Genomic DNA, 23,326 nt, shown 5'->3' on the forward strand with positions numbered 1-23,326 from the left:
AAATGTTAGTATTTAATGTGATTTTGCATCTCACTTCTACATTTTATCTATAATTTTAGTATATAAAAGCAAACAAAAATATCTAATATTTAAAAAACAAGCAGTCCAATTCAGAAATACAATGTCTTATGTTCTCTTTATCTTTTCTACTTTATCTTATTTCAACTTATTTAATTTCATATTGATAAATGCTTAAAGATCACCTCTCCCCAAGGACCTTACCAACTACTAAAATGTTATGATTAAAAATGCACTATTTGCTAGTTGTGTGACTTGGCCAAGTGACTCAACCCATATAATCTTTGGTGTCTTCATCTGTCAATTGTCATTAAAGTTAAACAATTGATACTCTTACAGATAACATGAGATGAGATGATGCTGGGAAAGCATTTAGTTCTGCCTCTGACATATTGGTGTCATCAAACTAATTTGGTTCTTATCACTTGTAAATAATGATGCTGTTTATGAAGTAAACATACTATATATAAACATATAATATATATCTTGCAGTTATATAGACAATATATTTCATAGAGAAAGTAAAATAGAAAAGAGTCTGGTTTTAAAAGTACAGATAGAAATCCACATTTGTATGCAACAAAATTACTTAAATAAAATAAAGCTTATCAATGCCCTTTTCAGATTCCCAGCTCTCTGATTCTGCCAGAATTACCACTTTCCTCCTCAACTCAGATGCACACCTAGACATCAAGCCACTATTTGGAAGGTGATGAGGAGTTTTAGCCTTCTGATGCCACCTTTATTTTTATTCCTTGACTGCACTAATACTCAGCCTTTGAACATGATTAATGCTAGTGAGGGTACTTTTACTGCATTTTGCTGTAGATTTTCTATAACTTTACCTAATTTTGAAATGATTTTAAATGCAGATGAGCAGATTTGCTGCCGATATAAAGGGGGAGAAAAGAGCGTTACTTACAGTGTATTTCTAGCACCTGCATTGCTACCTGAGGAGTGGCATTGAGGGATTCATGGTCGACTCTGCAGATGACCGCCACGCCGTCGTCACTCCTGTCCACTCGGAAATCCAGTGTGCTGCTGACAGTGAAAGTCTTGCGATTTGCATCCTCTTCTTTTAAATATTTTACATCTGAAAAGAAAATATAAATTAAAAATCTCTGTGACATTCTCCTTCAACATGTAACATTCCATTTACTCAAAATGCCTTTAATGAAAGCACATTCTTCTTATATTTATCATTTTTTAAAAGCAAAGATTTATTAGTTTAACATTTAATCCATTTGAATTGGAGAAAATAAAAATACACTAGTTGAAAAAAATAAAAGTTAAAAGTTAAGTGCAGAAAGAATAGGGCAAGACATAACATTTTTATTCCTTTGTGAGAGATAATTTTTTATGCTTCCCTTGAAAAATCAGGCCATTTTACAATATTAATCTCCCATCTTTACATTTCAATTTTATTTTATATTTTAGGTAAATATACTTTTATTGATTTCAGAGAGGAAGGGAGGAGAGGGGGATAGAAAGATCAATGATGAGCGAGAATTATTGATCTGCTGCCTCCTGCACGCCCCATCCTGCAGATCGAGTCTACAACCCCAGGCATGTGCACTGACAGGGAATCAAACCGAGACCTCCAGGTTTATGCTCAACCACTGAGCATACCGGATGGGGATATTTCAATTTGATGAAAGGATAATCTTAATTTTCTGAGCCGCAAGCATATTTGGGAAGAGCATTTTCACAACTACCTGGCTATGCCTAAAAGAAAGTACACTTTAGTATTTGAACTAAGATTTTAAAATGAGCAATGTGAGCTGGGCATAATTGCTAAAGAGTATCTACGGTGAGAAAGTTTACATCTTTGGTAAATAAACTAAGGTAGTCACTTAAGTATTTGGAATATTTAAATACATATATTTATTTAAATACATATATGTATTTTACTGAGAAATATATATATATATATATATATATATATATATATATATATATACATACATATATAAATACATATATACATTGAGAAAAATGGTCTTCACACTGAAAAATTCATTCCTACAGGCAAAAGAAATTTTCCCTTACAATGTGAAGTCAACTATCAGTATTTAAATTCACTGTGAACAATTTAGATTCATCATTAAATGGTGCACTTAGGGATTATTTCTTTTCTGTGGAAAAAGGTTTAATAGCATTTTCATTGAACTGGAAATTACTCACGTCTAAGTGGCTGATAAAAAGAGAGCAATTTTAATGAATTAGAAATCAAAATCATAGACTAAGGTTAAGATACCATTCTGATAAAATCTTAAATATAGTTGAGGAAAAATGTTGTCCCATTTTCTTGTGTTGACATTTCAAGTGAGCAATGATATTTTCAGGAAAAAAAAGTTATTTCACATGAAGTGCATAAAACATTTCAGTTTTCCATGTATTAAATAATTATCTTAAACATTTATATTGGCAAAAAAAGTAATATAATTATAGCTTCTCCATTTTTGTGCTCTATATAAAACTTTCATTTTGAAAAAAATACTGAATTTAGCTCAATAGTTGGCCATAGACCCATGAATCAGGAGGTCACTAGTTTGGGGTACATGCCCAGGTTGTGGGTTCGATTCTCAGTAGTGTGGTGTGTCTACCTTTCTCCTATTCCTCTCTAAAATACATTAAAAAATATTTTTAAAAATCAATAAAACATTTTTAAAAATACTGAATTTCATGTATCTGATGTGCAGATATTTGCACGATCCATTGAGTTTTGCTTATTTGCAAAAGAGATATGACTTCCTCTTATTTATTTAAAAATAAAATAAATGTTATTAAAGAATAAAACTAGATAAATGTTTTGTCATCTTAATGAAAATACATTTATTAGTATATTTAAAATTTAGAAAAAATAACTAAGATTTTAGCACACAGATAAAAAAAAAAAACAAAACAAAAACACACGTTTTATATATTTTTAGTAGTTTTTCAGAGAAAAAACAATCCCTAACATTTGAAAAGGTAAGAACAATATAAAATTTTAATTCTGACTTTCAACTATAAACCAGTCATACAGGACATAGGGTTTTTCATATATATATTGTATATATATATATATATATATATATATATATATATTATCAATTTTTTTACAGAGAGGAAGGGAGAGAGATATATTGGTAGTTAAAACATCAATGAGAAAGAAACATCAATGAGCTGCCTTCTGCACACTCCCTACTTGGTATATGCCCTTGACCAGAATCAAACCTGGGACCCTTGAGTCTGCAAGCTGATGCTCTGTCCACTGAGCCAAACCAGTTAGGACTATAAATACATATATTTTAAAATATTCAATTTTTGATAACTAAAGTTATTTCTAAGAGTTTTGCAATTGAAAATTAGTTTCAACATCAGTTAAAAATATTAAAATAAAAAGATAAAATGACCTGTATCAGTTAAAACATGCCAGTATATTATAGATATATTTAAAGTTCTTTGCTACATAAAAAAAAGAAAGTTGAAGTTTTTAATTTTTCAGTGCCTCATAGATTTATAGAAAATGTTCCTTTGTTTTTACATTTTAAACTACTTCCTGTAAATGTATATCCAGTGTTTTCTTGGTCATAGCTCTAAGTGGGCAGTGTAGGAAAATTTAGATCTTTAGAGAAACCACCTCTTTAAAAATATTGATTAGACAGAAAGAGAGAGAGAGAGAGAGAGAGAGAGAGAGAGAGAGAGAGAGAGAGAGAGAGGGAGGAAGAGAGAGAAAGAGAGAGAAGAGGGGAGGGGAGGAGAGTGAATGTGAGAGATAAGCACTAATTGGCAGATACCCCTTCTTTCCCTCCCTGGCATGAGGCCCAATCCAGGATCTAGCCTACCACCTTTTGGTATACAAGACAATGCTTCAACCAATCAGGCCACACCAAGTAGAGTGGAAACCAATTTTATAACATCTAACATTATTTCAAAATATTGGTGCTAATTGTTTAATATAATAATAGTCGCATTTTTAAGAACAACACATCTGCTTCCTTTAGCTATTTCAGTTTCCTGTACAAAAACATCATTTAATGTAACATTAATTAGACACATAAAATCTATAGCAATTGTATGTAACATAAAATTGTAATGAGTATCATTGAATAGAATAAACAAAATTATAATTTGTTGCTTTTAATATTAGCTTATGTGACATCTTATTGGGTTACTAGTAGGTTTAAAATGAACAGGGAAACTGCATTTCAAAGAGCGAATCATACTATCTTTCCCATATTTTATGCTGACCACTTCCTTCTAAAGCAAACACACACGCAAAATAGTACTTAAAATTCATTTATATTTTCACTTTCTAGCTTTATAAGATAACTAATATATTATACAGTTATAGATAAACAGAAATTTTCTTTGTCTCATAGTTAATTTGTTGATTCCCTGTGTACTTTCTGCTTCATGTTCTGTCTGTTTTAGAGTTCTATATTTTTCTCCTGTGTCTTGCCACTGCTGGACATTGTGATCCAGAGCGGTATTTCTGAAGTTGCAATGTGCTCATTAAGCACTGTGTATCTTTTGGAAATGCAGATTCAGACCAAATATGTTGTGATGCAGAGCCTGACACTCTGCTCTGGCCCATAGACCATAATTTTAGGAGCAAAGGTAGAACAGACACCAGATACGTAGACACCAGAGATATAACCAAAGTTAAGGATCGAATATTGGAATATTAGAGACTTACTCTGCACATGTACCTTTCTTCTTTCATTTCTTCTTTCTTTCTTTTCCTTTTTGTTGTCTTTTTTTACTTCCTCTCTCTCCCTTAATCGTTCCCCTTATATCTGTTGCTTTTTTCTTTCTACCTTTCTTTCCTCTCTCACACTCCATTTTCTTAAGCTTAGATTTTACTTTTGCTATTTTAAAATATACATTTCTTATTTTTTATTTTTCAAAATAAGCATGTTATATATCATGCATTGGTACAATGTCTAGTAAAAGTTGAGGGCAGATAATAGAGGAATTTACAGGATCACTTTCCTTCAAAATCTTTGCAGCTACATCTCTTTCTCCAAAGCAGATTCTGGACATTTAAGAACTTGTCCCTAAGTAAGCAGGAGACTGGTTGGTTTGGTGGGTGGCAGTTGGAACTTATCTGTTTTTGTACATACATTACAGATATTGTACATTTTTTTAATTTTTAAAATGTATCTTATTGATATTTTACAGACAGGAAGGGAGAAGGATAGAGAGTTAGAAATGTTGATGAGAGACAAACATCCTTTTCCTACAGAGTGACAGTCGTAACCTTGGCTTTCAAGCTATGGCTCCACCATTAACCAGCAACATGGAATAACTATTTCACCTGCCAAAGAATTTAACTGAAAATCAGTTCCTTGTTAATAGATTTCAAAAGCTCAGATGAGCAAAATAGTATGTATAAAGAACTGGTGAATGGGATATACTTCATTTATTTAAATATTCTAAACCACCTCTCAATTTACTTAGATAAGCAGAATGTTATACTTCTTATCAAGCTTCTCTTAAGTGCTATCCCACAGGTCTGCATTCAAAAGTATTATTATTATAATGCACTGTGTGACTCTTGCTCTATATTATCTGGGACCAACGCAATTCAGCACATATGCATTTACCTAAAACCCAGGGACTCCCAGAGGAACTTCCTCTCCTGACTGTCAGCACCAGGAAGCATTAGACCTCTTTTGTACAACTGACTTGTGAATATGATAATTAACTGATTTTTGAGTTCTCTCTTTGAAATAGGTAAAAAGCCCATTAAAAGTTTGTGTTCCAGTCTTTCCCATCTTGCAAGATGGCGGGTGAAAAGAAAACCGAGAAGCCGGATACTAAGGAGAAGAAGCCTGATACTAAGGAGAAGAAGCCAGACACTAAGGAGAAGAAACCTGAAGCCAAGAAGAAGGCTGATGCCGGCGGCAAGGTTAAGGCCCCTAAGAAGGGGAAGCCACACTGCAGCCGAAACCCCGTCCTCGTCAGAGGGATCGGCAGATACTCCCGGTCGGCTATGTATTCTCGAAAGGGCATGTACAAGAGGAAGTATTCCGCCCCTAAATCCAGGATTGAAAAGAAAAAGAAGGAGAAAGTCCTTGCTACTGTCACAAAACCAGTTGGTGGCGACAAGAATGGTGGTACCCGAGTGGTTAAACTCCGCAAAATGCCTAGATATTATCCTACTGAAGATGTGCCTCGAAAGCTGTTGAGCCATGGCAAGAAGCCCTTCAGCCAGCATGTGAGGAGATTGCGGGAAAGCATCACTCCTGGGACCGTCCTGATCATCCTCACTGGGCGCCACAGAGGCAAGAGGGTGGTTTTCCTGAAGCAGCTGAGCAGTGGCTTGCTACTTGTGACTGGACCTCTGGCCCTCAATCGAGTTCCTCTTCGTAGAACACACCAGAAATTTGTCATCGCCACCTCCACCAAAGTTGATATCAGTGGTGTGAAAATCCCCAAACATCTCACCGATGCTTACTTCAAGAAGAAGAAGCTGCGCAAGCCCAAACACCAGGAGGGTGAGATCTTCGACACAGAGAAGGAGAAATATGAAATTACAGAACAGCGCAAGGTTGTCCAGAAAGCTGTGGACTCTCAAATTCTGCCAAAAATCAAAGCTGTCCCTCAGCTCCAGGGTTACCTCCGCTCTACGTTCGCTCTCACCAATGGGCTTTATCCTCACAAACTGGTGTTCTGAATTTCTCATAAGAACCCGATTAAATAACTGATACGTTAAAAAAAAAAAAAAAAAGTTTGTGTTCCATCATTGGCAAATATGAAAGACTTTATAAAAAGAATGTAGTTACTAATTTTACTTTAAATTCCATCTATTTTCTATATTATTCTGGCTGCTGCTCCATATTCAATAACATTGCCTTTATATTAATCAGTTATTTTTGGATTTACACAAATCATTCTAGAACAAAGTGAATGATAAGAGTCACTTTCAAAAGCACTGGACCAGTTCAATTTCTGCTTGATGGCTCAGAAACAATATTTAAATGTCTATTAAGGTTTAATATTTTGGAGCACTAAGAACAATATCAATCCAAGAGAACAGTCAGTAAGAAATAGTAATTTTCGTTGAAAATTATTGGGGTAAAAATCTTAGATCACTATCATGTAAGTGGTTAAGTCTGTATTTAGTTCTTTATTTAGTTTTTCTGTGATAGAAGATAAGAACTGGTTTGTCCAGTCCAGGAGAATATCCAGCAAAATAAGTCACTGTCTTTAAAAATTAGTAATTAAAGTTTGAGACCATTCTAAATGCGAACATAAGTTTATAACTGAAGTAATTCATTCATTCTGTATTTAAAATCCTTGATCTCTTCCAATGTATTAGACACTGTGCCCAATTCTGTACAAAAAGTTAAATGAGGAAAATGATCACATTGTTCTAGTAAGGGGCATATATATATCCTATATAATAAAGAGGGAATATGCAAATTGACCATCGCTCCACCACAAATATGGTGGTGCCCACAGAGTAGGCAGGAGTTTCTGTAACATAAGATGACTACACCCACAGTGGAAGCTGAGTTCACATAATGATCCTTAATGAGCATTCAGCAGGGGCCTGAGGCTGCATTCCCCCCGCCCCCGCCCCTCCCCTGCATGGGGCTTGACAAGGGAACTCAGGCTTTGAATCCACTCTGGCATCAGGCTGCACCCCCAACCCTGCATGGCTTGGCAGAGGGCCTCAGGCCATGCCTCCTACCTGGTGGGGCTTGACAGGGGACCTCAAGGTGTGCCCTCTGCCCTGGTTCTGGGGGACCTCAGGCTGCTTTTCCTGCCCTGGCGCCAGGCTGGGGGACCTCAGGCTGTACCCGTTTGCCCATCAGGGCTTGACTATGGAACTCAGGCTGCCCTTATTCCCCCTCCCCCCACCAGCACCTAGACAGGGGACCTGAGGCTGCAACACCCGCCCAAGTGCTGAGCCAGGGGACAAGAAGCTGCGCCCCTGCCTGGTGTGTCCTGACAGTGGAACTCAGGCCATACCTCCACCCGGTGGGGTTTGACAAGGGTGGAACCAGCCGGGTTAAGCCCATTAATCACACAGGCCAGGTCTGAGTCCTGTGTGATTTGAGGTGCATGTGGATGGGCGGAGACTTGACTCTGTGTCCCATGGGTGTCCCAGACTCTGACAGGAGAAACATTTTTATTTACATTTTACTAATTTTCTTTCATCTTTGACATTTCTGTTATAGAGAAAGGGCAGATAGCAATATTAAAATATCTCCTCTAATGAATACCCTTTGAATTTTGTGCATCGGTCCACTAGTACACACACACACACACACACACACACACACACACACACACTCTAGATGTCCGGAGGATGAATTTCTGCACCAGTGGGGTCTCTCAGTCTAGCTTGTGGGAACTGGCTCTCTGACATCCCCCTAAGGGTCCTGGATTGTGAGAGGCATAGGCCAGGCTGAGGGACCCCACCAGTGCATGATAGGGGTTGGAGAGGAACCCATGAGATTGGCCAGCCAGGGAAGGACTTCAGGAGAGCTCCAAGGTCTGTCTGGCCCATCGCACTCAGTTCATTCAGGATCTTTTAAAGGTAAATCCTGCATAATTTATGGAGTTTATCTTGTGCACTTTGGACTTAATTTATATTGTCCCAATTATTCATAAATAAATAATAAAAAAGAGATACAGGAAGGAGAGGAAATAGCAGCCCTTTGTAAATATAATTCCAGTCCACAATAGTTTATTTGGTACTTCTTAATATTTTATAACTAACAGATTTACCATCATAAAATCTAAAAAGGTATATATAAATGTGAAAATAAGTTTGTAATTATCTATCATGTCTGTACTTGATGCATCTGAATTCATAGTATCTACCAAAATCAGGTTTAATAGTTAATCTCTTTCCTATGTAGTTTATTTTTCAGACATTTCTTGCTTTTAAATTGCTCTGTTCTGTAACATGGAACTCCAACCTGGTGTGATTAAACTTGAAGAAGTACCTGACCTATAGTATTTAATTTGTCAGTGTCAAGCATAAAACTTTATCCTTAAACAGAAGCTATTTAATTAACAAATTGTTCTCGTTTTCTAACATGTATCTTAGTTAATTAAAGAAGTTGAAGAACTCAATGAATAGAAATTAAAAATACATGCTTAAGCACATATACATATACAAGAACACACAGATGGTTCTAGGAAAATCATTATTTAGCTAATCTAAGAAGAGAGGATGATTCATTAGGTAGATATAAGTTATGCAAAACTGAGGAAGAAGCAGTTAGCTGGTTGCAGTTAGAGACAGAAAGTAGCTAGATCACCATGAAGTTAGTCCATCAGTGAGCTTTTAATATGCAGAGAATAACTTTAATGTATATAATGAGGCTCCCTGATGCCCTTCTCACTTAATTGATAGGAGCCATGGCTAATGTAACTCAGTGGTTAGAAGGACAGCCTGTGGACCAAAAGATTGTGGGTTTTTAATTCCCCATCAAATGCATGTACCTCAGTTGCAAGTTCAATCACAAGTTCTGGTCAGGGAGCATGTGGGAGGCAACCAATTGATGTGTGTCTCTCACATGAATGGTTTTCTCTTTCCCTCTCTCCCAACTTCCTCCCTTCCTCTCTCTAAATAGATATAGATATAGATATAGATATAGATATAGATATAGATATAGATATAGATATAGATAGATATAGATATAGATGTAGATGTAGATGTAGATGTAGATGTAGATGTAGATGTAGATGTAGATGTAGATATAGATATAGATAGATAGATAGATAGAGATAGATAGATAGATAGATAGATGAAAAAATATCCTCAGGCAAGGATTAAACAAACAATAAAAATACAAGGGCTGAAACCCATTACAATCACATTTACTATTCTCCAAGTCTGCTCACCACTGATCAATGGGGAAAGTCACTGGACAAAGGCAATTTAGATACATGTCTAATAAGATCTGGGTAACGTGGGATAGTGCCTACCTGTCTGCCAGTCACACCTGAAAACAAATTAGTGGTCAGGATATGCGTAGCCACTGCAAGGGCACAAAACCTGAATATTTAAAATTCCGAACAGTGGCATTTACTCTCTCTCCCTGGCTTGGGTTTCTGGCTCTTCTGTGGCAGGGGGTGAGCTACCCTGTGCCCACACAGTGCAAGGCCATGTTAGACTCCACCAGTTGTACTGACAGACTGTAATTAGCCTGAATGCTGAACTACCCAGTAACATGGAATGGAAAATTTGGACACTCGCCTTGTTTCTGGCTCTGCTGGAATTCCAGCTGTACCTTTTCCAGGAGTGGATTAAGGTGCAGGGACTTTGGAACCCTAGAAATGTAACCCCACACAAATAAATTCTTCTTCCACATCCTATTCTCCCCGGGGGACTTCTGAAATGCTTATTGTAGTGTCACCCAAAGCACTTCTACCATGCTCCCATGAGCAACAGGTAAATTAGATTATCTGGTAATATAACATTAAAAATACATCAAACTATAAAAGATTAAAAATATATTATTCATTAAAGTTCATAAAGAAAAGAGAAAGAACAAAATTGCATATTGTCTATAATTTCAAAGAAAAAGGAAAAGTATAAAACAGGTTCTTCTCTTCTAAAGGCAAAAATGTAAATAAATTTTGATCATAAAATGTTCAATAAAATAAAAATTTCTTCTATAAAAATAAGAACGAGAGACAAAATAATTTGTAAGACTAAACAAAGGAAGATACTTGGAAGATATTAGAATAAAGTATGAGTCAACATTGTGGAAATACATTAATACAAAAAAGAAGCCGGGGTGACTTCTGGAACATCAGCATAGGAGCTCTGCAGACTCTCTCTCCAGCAAAACAATAAGAAGCAGTGAAAACTATTTAAACATACACACAAATTTAAGGTCTTTTAAAAAATGTTCCATGAGCATATAACAAATGAAGAGCCAATTATTCAAGAAAATCTACTTAACCTTAGTAAGTACAGGTGGAGTCTGCTGTACTAGAGCCATGACCTGCTCCCTACCCCCTTGCCACCCCCAACTCAGTGTGAGTGAATGTAGGCAAGAAGACAGGCTTCTCCTCCCTTTTAGTTACCAATCAAGGGCTACAGTATTTTCCCAGGAGAGGAACACAGCCAGTATTTCTTATTCCCTTCACTTCTACATTTGGTTGCGAGGGTACATTGCAGGGATGTGGCTGAGAGATTAAGGTTCTGTTCCGTTACCCAGTTCCTGCTTGTAAGACAGGAATACACGGACCCAACAGTTCACATCTCAGGCCACTCATGAATAGAGGCTTCAAGCTAGAGAGACAGGCCAAGAAGACAGAGTTTACCTCTGCTCACTAGCATCTTGTTTTTACAGAGGAGTGAGTGTACTTTAAAAGAAGCAGGTCCTGCCCTCATCTCAGGAGGAACATCATAGAAGTTTTGCTCAAGGGAAGAGGCAGGCCATACTAAGAGGTTTCTAAAGCTCTCTCCTGGGTAAATATTTGCAATAGAGTGTGGGAAGCTCAAGCCTAGGGCCCTCTTGAAAACTAGGAAGATTTGATGGTAAGCAAGTAAAAGGAGGCTGTCAGCTCCATGCGATCATCAGGCTGAACGATAGGCCGCTTGTTTCTGAGAGAAAACCAGAGAAAGAAACGGCCAGAAAAACCTTACTGTAGTCAAAGAAAACTTCTAAGACTATTCTCAAAAAGAAAAGAAGAATTCTCCAGCAAAGGGTTCCCAGTTTTACTGAATCATTTTTGGAGCAATTTATGCACAGAATATTGTTGAGAACAATAGAGAAATTAGCTGACAAGCAGTGGAGGGGGACGACAATACAGAATAGCAACAGATGCAGATAGTTTAACGCAGACAGTAGGGTAAAAACCATATGGAAACTATTCTCATTCCCAGACTGACTATCTACATGTAGAAGGCTGTGAGGTAGAAACACTCAACAATTGAAATGAAAAATTTAGTAGAGGGTTCGAAAGAAATTATAAGCCCAAAGAAAAGAGATCAGAATTTGTAATCTGAAGGAAAGAGAAGGGAAGTAGAAACACTACTAACAAGGGAGTTATATAAATCAAATTACTAAAAACTTTAGCTAAATTGATGGTATATTAGTTATCTCTCAACAAAAAGTAGTATAAAAGATAAATAATAAAGGCAAATCTGCTTAGCTTCAATTTAGGAGGTATAAAAATAATGAGAGAAACATAAGGTTGGTCACTTTCTTGGAACATAGACTGCATGTAAGAGTACTTTCAAGAAACAGCATTTAGTATTCTGTAAATAATAAACATGGAATGCACTCAGAACTTTATTATTGAACTTTAATTTATACTACCAGAGAATAATTTCAGTAAAATAATCTACCTAGAATTCTAAATTGCCAATGAAAATGGAAGAAAAATTACCAATGCACTTAGCTACTGCTTGACTAAGATGCCAATTAGGCCACAATATTGTGAAAAACTATTTGAATCTAGTGACTTTTATTGATCAAAAATTAAAATATCATGTTTAGAAAGATGTAATTCACAAATTTTGTAAAATATCGTTCTAGGTCCAAAGAGGATCCTTAGCCAAAGTTGATTGAAACAAGATTCTTTTCCCCCAGATATCACAAAAAATGAAGAATTGAATTTCTATGAAGAAATTAAAGCTGAAATATGGGAGGTGTCTTTCATAGTGCATGGCAGAGCCATAAAGGATCTTTAGGAAATAAGCTTAGGAGCTATTTTAGCAGCTGAGTCCCTCCATTAGCAGATGAGAGCTAAAAAGCTAGCATATTTTAATATTTATCTGGTTACAACCTCAAGATTGCTTATAAACGGGTGAGTCCTGAATTATTGAGGTTACTTGCTTTAACCCTTAACTTAAAAACATTAATTTAAAACATAAATTTAAATAAAATTTAAAAAAAACCTCTTTTGTTGTTAAAATACTCATTCTTGTTAATAAGTGAGGTCCAGTAAAAATAATTATATTTATTTTACTGATTATATAAATTCTATTTATTCCATCCCCTCCCCCCCCACAAATGTGTAAGAACCCATAATAGCACTGAATTTTTGTGGCTAAATAATAATTTAAAAAAATCTAACTTTAAAACTAGCAAAATTGTTTTTCTAAAATATTGTCAAAGTGAGTAGACACATTTCACTCTCGTTCATCCTTTAAAGTTAATCATATCACCTAAAACAAGCAAGCAGACAAAACTAAGACATACTGCCTTTGAAATAAAAGTATTATTTCTCTACATTTCAAAAGCAAAGACAAAAAGATGTCTGCTTCCAGCCTAGATGTAATAATGAAGACAGATTTACCTCTCACCTAAAAGCAACAGTTTTCCAGATATTGAACATCATAGCAATGGAAAATGATCCCTGAAGATGGAAAACAAATGAAGTAAACCCTAAAATTCGTCCCTGTTTAATACGTGGAGAGGTTTGCAAGGCTGTGGACCATGGATAGAACTCAAGTAGCCGCTTGTGGCCTGCCTGATGAAGGAGGTACAGCTGGAGGTTCGAGATTTCAGTCTCCTTTATTTCTGCACAAAAAACTATCACAATCTCAGTGGCTTAAATCATCATTCATTTATTCTCTCCATTTCTGTGGATTAGGAGTACGCATGGCCCTGTTCTCAGTGTCACCAGGCTGTTCTAGGTATTAGCGGGGACTATGATTCCCATCTGAGCTTTAGGAATACCTTTCAGGTCTCCAGTTGTTGGCAAATTCATTTTCTTAAGGCTACATGTCTGAGACCCCCACTTCCTGTCACCAGCTGTTACTCAGAAACTACTTTCAGTTCTTAGAGGAAACCCACAGATCTTTGCCACATGGCCCCCATAGACAGCTCCCGAGAGATATATGTGCCTTTCTCCCAGCCAAGAGGAAAATGTCTCTGGATTGTCATTCTTTTCCATGGAACTCATTATGTCAGGCCTGCCTTGATAATAGGTATTTGATGAATTCAAAAGGGACCCATGATTATATCTGCAAAAACCTTTCTGCCACATAAGGTAACATCTTCAAGACAGTGATATAACATCATATTCAGAAGTCCCTTCTACGTTCAAGGGAAAGGAATTACTCAAATTACTCAAAGGTATGGGCTATAGATGATTATTATAGAATGCAACCTAACACATTATGTAAAAGCCAGTTTGCTGAAAAAGAAATCTTAAGATTTTATAATAGTAAATGCTCAAACTACATAATATGAAACCTACACATGGGACGGAAAGTTAATTTAATTCTTAGGGAGCTGATAGATTTAGGAAGGCAATGCACATCTTTGTCTCACAGTAAATAACAGATAATCAGACTTCCTTGCTATAGAGGAAATTAAAAACTTCAGTGAAACCACATGTGGTTTTGGATGCAGAGCTGCCCAGAGGCACCAAAGAGATTTTTGAGTCAGATGTACGGGGGGAGGGGTGGTGAGGATTGTCTCATTCTACTGTTCAAAGCTAACCTGGAAAAAAAAATAGTCTTATCATTGCCTTACCTAGAATAAAAGATCTTACATGACTTATTTGGCATCTGCCATCCTGTTTATCTTTCATGTTTATATCACATAGAGTTTCATTGTTACTTCAAAAAATCACATGCTTTTTACTCAGCAAAGATACATGAACTTCCTTTCTTTACAATATTCTACAATATATTTTTATCCAAACCCATAAAATTTATTTCATTCATTGTTTAAAATGTATTTTTTCTTTAATAAATATTTATTGAGTGCCTATATTCATCAATGAACTGTTACACTTTTACCACTCCCAAAAAGTAGAAATAAGCTCTGATTTTTTAAATAGAATATCATTAGCCAGGTCATATATCTCCCACCATGATGGTTAGAGCTATAATTTTAAGTTTACATCACAATTGTGAGTACCTTGATGCAAATATTCTGTTTCTGTTTATATTTTTAGGAATAATTCAAAGATTGTTGCAATCCATTAATCGTGGTTTACTAAAAATAGTAATCATAATAACATCTAAAATGTATTAAGTGATCCCTTGTACTGTGAAAACATGTTCTATATTTTGGCTCATGTAAAATTCTTGCAATAGCACTTTGAGGCAAGTATTACAACCCTCACTCAGTAAATGAGAAAAACTAAAGTGCAGAGACAGAAACAAGGCTTTCTTATAAGTTACTGATATTCCTGAACTTTATTTTCTCTGTACCAACGTGCTTTCCAAATGGTATCATCAGAATAGCTCATGCATTTAAAACAGCGCTAAAAAATGCATGTTCTCAGGTTCTGCTGCTGATTCATTCAATCAGAAATTCTAGGGCCAGGGCCTTGCACTTTGAGTTTTAACAAGCCCTGATGTGGTGCTGGTGCCAGCTAAAGTTGGAGAACCACTGTTCTATAATCTAACATAAGATTATCCTGGCCAACAAGATATGATCAACTAGACTTTCAAACAACATTCATTGAGATTGGAAATAAAATTCATTATATTAGGTAAGGATAGATGAAAATCAAAGATTTCTACAGAAAAAAAGGAGCTGTCCTGATATCAGAAGTCATTTTGAAGGTCGATACATTCATCATATGGAGTGTGAAACTTCATATCAATATGCTGACCTGGCCAATGCTTTGTTAAAGTAAATTCAGAATAACCTTTTACTCTTGACTGTAATAACAGCTCTGTGATTTATATCATTTCAAACATTTCTCCTTATAGGAAAATATCCCAATAACTAGTTTATCATACCAAAGACATCCTACACATCTTCAGGTCAGCTTCTTGTTTTCTTTGTTTGAGTCTCTGCTCACATATCAAAGAATGCTGTATAATTAGAGGCATTTTAACAATTTCTTAGTAAATTGAATTAAATTGGTTTCAATTGGCTTATCTTTTCCCATTACTTTACATTAGGAATAGTCTTTTAAAAAAGTATCAAATGACATTGTAACAAATAGTTAAAAGCTTATAAAAATTCACTCTTAACCTCTGAAAAGGCAAAATAGTTCAAGGTAAGAATAGAGCATTGCTTTCAGAGAGAAGTGTTTGCTGAGGAATTTTATTAAATATATTTTAATAATTTCAAAGAGGAAGGGAAAGGGAGAGGGAGTTAGAAACATCAATGATGACAGAGAATCATTGATTGGCTGCCTTCTATACACCCCCTACTGGGGATAGACCTTAAAACCTGGGCATATATCCTTGATCAGAATTGAAATTGGGACCCTTCAGTCCGCAGGCCAGTGCTCTATCCACTGAGCCAAACTAGTTAGGGCTGCTGAGGGATTTTAGAGGGAACTTTCACTTAGCATATCCAGAGGACAGTAATGATTGTGCACTCTGTGTAGAGTATGCACACAACATTTATACCACTCAAGAAGTTCATCTGGCTGTGAACACAAACTATACAAGCATGCAAAAGAGTTATAAACAAATAAAAAAGCTATATAGATAAATGCATGAGTAGGGATAATAAATGTTCTATCAATTACTATGCATTAGAGAGCATGGAAAATAGGATGCTTTACTACTTCTGGATGGCACATAGAGCTATACACTGGTTTTATATATAGTTTTATCTTGATTTTTGTTATAATCTTGATTCAGATAATTTTAAAGTATGGTGTTCATAAAAATAAAAATTTTCATGTTTCCTAATATAAACAAGTACCCTCTCTACCTAACATATGACCAAATATGTTTGGTGTTCAGAAAAAAAGCCAAATTATTTTCAAAAGTTAAGGTATCTATTATAATAAAAGCATACTATGCAAATCAACTAAACAACCAAACATAGAACGGCCATACTATGACATGAATTGGTGACAGGCCAGCCAAGGTGGGTGTGATGCAGTTGATCCGGGGGCCACATCATCACCCCATGACTGCCCACAGAGGGTGGCCCAGGCCACTTTCTGTATAGCTCATGATCACAGGTCCCCGGCCACCAGGCTGGCAGCCACAGAGGGAGACCCAGGCCAGCCAGCTGGCAGGACTGTGGCAGTTGTGAGGGACCAACCAGCAATCCTGCTGTAGATGGAAGCCCAGGCCAGCCACGAGATTGCACTCCATGCCTATAGCCTGCAGAGGGAGTTGGCAGGGGCAGGGAGGAGATAGTGCTGCACAGAGGGCAAGCAGTGGCAACAGCAGGATTGGGGCCAGCTGCCCGCAGCTCAGGGAAGGAAAGTCCCAGTAGGCCCTGGTCACTGTCCAGGCCTAGGAACCATAACCGAGGGGTCCCAGATTGTAAAATGGCATGGGCCAGCCTGAGGGACGCCTCCTCTTCCCTTGCATGAATTTCATGCACCGGGCCTCTAGTTTTATATAAATAACTACATTATTGGTTCCTTACAAGGCTACAATGCTAAAATCAATACATCAATATTAATGTCCAATGCTGTTCTCTCTGAGGATATAAGAAAGATACATCCTTGAAACACAAATAAAATACTAAACAATTTAGAGGATCTGAATAACCAACTAATTATGTCAGAATTAAGGAAGGGGTGTGCATAGTTAATAAAACAATTCAACTCAAGAAGAGGATTTAAGAGAAACATTTTAGAATAAGCCAAATTATGATTTATAAGAAATATAATTATCTATATCTATATCTATATATGATTTATATCTATATCTATCTAGACATTCAGGTGACTGAAATACATTTCTAAGATATTCTTTGTCTTCATTCATTACTGGCTCTCAGTTCCCACTGCCTGGAAGTTTCTAAGTAACGAGGGTAACAATGGTGTCTCTTGTTCTGTTTATGAGTTGACTTGGACCCAACTCAAAGGTGGAAGCTGGTTGCTAGTAAGAGCCAACCATATGGTTAGAGATTACAACATTCAGTCCCACCCCCTAATTTCTAATAAAGGGGAGAGGGAGGAGTCACTGATGAATTTGAAGGAGTCACCGATGTCATTGGCTTAGTTATTCATAACTATGAGATAAAGCCTAAAGCTTGTGTGCGCAAGTACAAACACACACTCACACAATGACAGCTTTTGGACCTTTTTCAAGAGCTTCCACACTGGGGAATCAGAATTATATGTTGCTGTGGAGAAGCCTTCATGCAGGCATGTTGGAATAGGGTACAATAATTCTTTCCAAAAACACTGCACAGAATATATGTGAAGTGTAAGCATTCACCACCTAGAGCATTCTGACAGGCCAAAGACTACAAATTTTAAATTTATTCTGGAGGTTAGGGCATTCAATCAGAAGTATTTAAGCAGAAAAAAGTGGCCTAAATATAAGTTCTGAAACAATAAATTACATAGAATAAATATATTACTAAACTTATGGAGCTTGGTCTTAGAGAAGATGTAATAAATCTGACCTCAAAAGCAAGGGAAGTAAAGGCGACAATAAATGAATGGTACTATATCAAACTTAAAAACTTCCACACAGCAGAATAAACCACTAACATAACAAAACGGCAACCAACTCAGTGGGAAAAGATGTTTGCAAACAAAGCTCCGAGAATACCCAAAATATATTAAGAACTCATACAATAAACAATCCAATTTAAAAATGGGCAGAGGACCTGAACAAGTACTTTCCTCAAGAAGACATAAAATGGCCTACAGATATATGAAAACATGCTAAATTTCACTACTTACTAGGAGAATGCAAATCAAGACTATAATGAGTTACCACCTCATACCTGTTAGTAGCAACAAGACAAGAATTAACAGGGGTTATTACTACTTAAAAAAGTTGCAGAGAAAAAGGAACCTTCATTTATTGCTGGTAGAAATGTAAACAGGTATAGCCACTATGGAAAACAGTATGGAGGTACCTCAAAAAATTAGTAATAGAGCTTCTGTATAATCAAGCAACCACTTCTTTGGGTATAACCCCCAAATTTCAACAAAAATTTATTTACAAAGATATATACGCCTTATGTTAATTGAAAAATTAATTCATGTTGGCCAAGACATGGGAACAACCAAAGTGTCCTTCAATAGATGATTGGATAAAAAAGATGTAGTATGTATGTATATACAATGGAATACTACTCAGCCATAAGAAAACATGAAATACTATTATTTGTGACAACATGAATGGACCTTGATAATATCATGCTAAGTGAAGTAAGTCAGTCAGCAAAAGCTAAGAACATATGATCTCACTCATATAGAATATAAAACTAAAACTCATTGACACAGATGTCTATAGTATTGTGGTTACCACAGGATAAGTGCTGGGGAATTAGTAAAGGGCAGAATGCCAAAAGATGATTTGACTTGGAGTGGTAGGCAATATATAGAGCATGTACCATAGAAATATACAGCTGAAATCTACATAATCTTATTAATCATTGTCACCCCCAATATATTTAATTTAAAAAAAGGAAAAGTGGCCAAATTATATCCCTGTCATAGTAAGATAACTCTGGAAGCAGTGTAGAGGGTCTATTTAGGAAAAATCTTACCAAGTTCAGACATGCCTAAGCAAACATATCCTGAAGACAGGTTTGAATGGATGTTACTAAACACCAGAAGAATATAGGATAAGATTACATAGTGACCTGAAAGTTTAACTTAGCACATCAAGATATTTAAATAGTGCCTTGGAGGCTTATAGTTCTCTAAATTTTATCCAATAAAATGTATTTATTAGAAGATCTGAAACAAAGGTCAGGTTTAGAAACAAATTACACATAAATCCTACTTGGGAAATGAAATATACAGAGAGAGTAATTAAACACACACAAAAATTGAATAATTATAGGATTATAAACCTATAATTTCTCAGTAGTGTAGGCAATCTTATCTGTTGCATTGCATACCCATTAAAAAGAATTATTTTAATATAAGATAAAATATTAGACTTATAAATTAAAGTAATCCCAATGGTTTTAAAAAACTTTTTTCTTAGGTTATGTTGAGAATAACAAGGTGTTGACTATACACATGGAAACATTTTTTTAACAATCATCATAAATAATTCTTATACTTTGATTTTAATGCAAATGTGACATCAAGTCCAAGATACCTTTATGTGGGGCAATAAATAATACTACTTAACCTGACTTGTCATCTCCCCTATAATCATATATCTTCTTTCTTTTTTTTTTTAATATATTTTATTGATTTTTTACAGAGAGGAAGGGAGAGATATAGAGAGCTAGAAACATCGATGAGAGAGAAACATCAACCAGCTGCCTCTTGCACACCCCCTACTGGGGATGTGCTCGCAACCCAGGTACATTCCCTTGACCGGAATAGAACCTGGGACCTTTCAGTCCCCAGACCGACGCTCTACCACTGAGCCAAACCGGTTTCGGCCATATATCTTCTTAAAAGAATGTATCTAAGTGTGTGTGTATATGTGCATTTAAATTTAGGTGTATGAAGTAAGAATAAAACTATGCTTAAACTACTGATATGAATCATTTTATTGGTCTTTACAGATACTGTGTTTTACAATTTGAAGATTTGGGGCAACCCTGTGTTGAGCAAGTCTATCGTAATCATTTTTCAACAGCATGTGCTCACTTTGTGTCTATGTGTCATATTTTGATAATTCTTACAATAATTCAAACTTTTTCATTATTATATTTGTTATGGTGATTTTTGACCAGTGATCTTCAATGTCACTATTGTAATTTTTGAGGCACCACATAAGATAGCAAACTTAATAAATAAATAATGTGTGTGTGTTCTGATTGCTCCACTGACTAGCATTCCCCCTTCTCTCTTTCATTCTTTACTCAGGCCTCTTTATTTCATGAGATACAACAATAATGAAATGAGGACAATTAATAACCATGCAATGGCCTCTAACTGCACAAGTAAGAGGGAGAGTTCTACATCTCTCACTTATCAAAAGCTAGAAATGATTAAGCTCAGTAAGAAAGGCATGTCGAAGGCTGAGAAAGCCCAAAAACTAGGGCTGCTGCATTGAATGGTTAGCTAAGTTTTTAATGCAAAGGAAAAGTTATTGAGTAAACTAAAAATGCTATTTCAGTGAACACATGAATGATAACGAAGGAAAATGGTTTTGTTGCTGATATGGAGAAAAGTTTAGTGATCTGGAGAAAGCCACAACCTATTTTTAAGCCAAAACTCTAATCCAGAGCAAGGCCCTAATTCTCTTTAATTCTATGAAGTTTGGGACAAGAGAGATAGTTGCAAAAGAAAAGCTTGAAACAAGCAGAAGTTGGTTCATGAGGTTTAAGAAAATAACCCACACCCATTACACAAAAGTACAAAGTGAAGCAGCAAGTATAGGTGTATAAGCTGCAATAAGTTATCTAGAAAATCTAGCTAAGATAACCAATGAAGGTGCCTACATTAACATATTTTTCAATGTAGACAAAATATCCTTATATTGGAAGAAAATATCATCTAGGATTTTCATAGCTAGAAAGGAGAAGTCAATGCCTAGCTTCAAAGCTTCAAATGACAGACTGACTCTGTTGTTAGGGGCTAATGCAGATGTTGACTGTAAGTCGAAGCCCTTTTATCATTTTGAAAATCCTAGGGCCCTTAAAAGTCATGCTAATCTACTCTGCCTATGCTCTATAAATACATCAACAAAGCCTGGATAACAGCACATTGGTGTATAACATTGTTTACTGAATATATTAAATCCACTGTCCATACCTACTATGCAGAATTTATTTTTCTTTCAAAATATTGTTGCTCAATGAAATGCAACTGGTTACCCAATAACTTATTGTAGATGGAGATGTATAAGATTCATGCTGTTTTCACCCCTGTTAAACCAACATTTGATTTGCAGTCCATGGACCGAAGAATAATTTTTACTTTGAAATCTTCTAATTTAAAAAATACATATATTTCATAAGGTTATAGCTGCCACAGAGTGATTTCTCTAATGGGTCTTGGAAAACTCAATAGGAAACCCTCTGGAAAAGATTCACCATTCTAGATGTCATTAAGAATATCTGTGATTCATGGGAAGAGGTCTAAATATCAGCATTAACACAAATTTGGAAGAAGTTGATTACAATCCTCATGAATGACTTTGTGGGGTTCAAGACTTCAGTGGAGTAAGTTGCTGCAGATATGGTAGAAAAGGCAAGAAAAGTAGAAGTAAAACCTAAAGATATGACTGAATCTATGCAATCTCATGAAAAAAAGAACTTTAATAAACAAGGATTTGCTTTTTATGGATGAGCAAAGAAAGTGGTTTCTTGTGATGGAATCTACTCCTGGTGAAATGCTGTAAGTGTTGTTGAAATAGCAACGAAAGATTTAGAAAGTACATAAACTTACTTGATAAAGCAACAGCAGGTTTTGAGAGGATTAATTTAAATTTTGAAAGAAGTTCCACTATTTAGTAATACTACAAAAAAAGCATCACATGCTAAAAGAAATTGTTTGTGAAAGAAAAGGTCAACCAGTGCATAAAAAATATCACTGCTGTCTTATTTTAAGAAATTACCACAACCTCCAGCCTTCAGCACTCACCACCCTGATCAGTCAGAAGCCATCAACAATGAGGCAAAAAGATTAGAACTCACTGAAGGCTCAGAAGATAGTTGGCATTTTTTTTTTTTTTACATAATGCTATTATACACTTAGTAGACTGCAGTATAATGTAAATATAACATTTATATGCACTGGATATGAAAAAAAATGTGTAACTTGGTTTATTGAGATATGCAGTGGTCTGACACTGCATTTGCAATATCTCCAAGATATGACTTACTGTGTATTTTTACTGAAATGAGTCAATTGTATTTTCTCTCTTGAGAATTACTAGGAATCAGATTTAATGATGCTTAGTCAGTTTTATTATCAAAATTTTGTAATTCCAGAAACCAACAAATTTAAGAAATAAGTCATGAAGTTTCTCTGTTTATAATCTAAATATTATAGGTGAGTTCTGAAATATCTAACTTATCCTTAGTACTTACTACTATCAACACAAATCTATGTGTTTTTTTAATATATTAACTAATGCATTTTTATATCTTAATTCCACCAACATTCTCTACATATTATTATAGGCCTGTTTAAATGAGAAAAACTGAGGCATAAATACAATATTAATATATATATATTGTAAAATTACCTTATTTAAGAAATGGGTAAATTTGGTTAAATTAAACTTAGAAAATGAATGTGGTATCAAAAAGAAAATGTTAAGTGCATTTAAATTTTCATACTATTTTCAGCACATTAATTTTGATTTAAGACCTTTTCCATTCTTTACCTTTAATCTCTTTGTCGTTTTTGAACCATCTTATATCAGCTGCAGGTTTACTACCAGATGTTTTACATGTCAGCTGCATCAAGTCTCCCTCCATAACTGGTGATGAAAATCCGCTAATTTGAGGCTTTTCAGGAACACCTGAAGTATAAACAAATGAAACATCCATCATTGGGGTTGGTTCATTCT

General features: G+C 35.6%; 2 protein-coding genes across 4 annotated transcripts in view; one reads left to right on the top strand and one right to left on the bottom strand.

The window, feature by feature from the left end:
* CADM2 (cell adhesion molecule 2) overlaps positions 1-23,326 on the bottom strand; it is a 1,125,034-nt gene that overhangs the window by 137,816 nt on the left and 963,892 nt on the right. For all 3 annotated transcript variants that reach the window (XM_036445003.2, XM_036445004.2, XM_045584061.1), the window contains 2 exons: positions 23,141-23,278; positions 941-1,111 (listed from right to left, as the gene is read on the bottom strand). In XM_036445003.2, coding sequence (XP_036300896.1) covers positions 941-1,111; positions 23,141-23,278 — 309 coding nt within the window. The remainder of the gene's footprint in view (positions 1-940; positions 1,112-23,140; positions 23,279-23,326) is intronic.
* LOC118722888 (60S ribosomal protein L6-like) lies at positions 5,766-6,739 on the top strand. Its single transcript, XM_036445006.2, has one exon. It carries the CDS (start codon positions 5,792-5,794, stop codon positions 6,683-6,685), a length of 894 nt encoding a protein of 297 aa, XP_036300899.1. The 5' UTR covers positions 5,766-5,791; the 3' UTR covers positions 6,686-6,739.

The sequence above is a fragment of the Pipistrellus kuhlii genome, unplaced genomic scaffold (genome assembly GCF_014108245.1).
Source record: "Pipistrellus kuhlii isolate mPipKuh1 unplaced genomic scaffold, mPipKuh1.p scaffold_m20_p_2, whole genome shotgun sequence".
NCBI classification, from domain to species: domain Eukaryota; kingdom Metazoa; phylum Chordata; class Mammalia; order Chiroptera; family Vespertilionidae; genus Pipistrellus; species Pipistrellus kuhlii.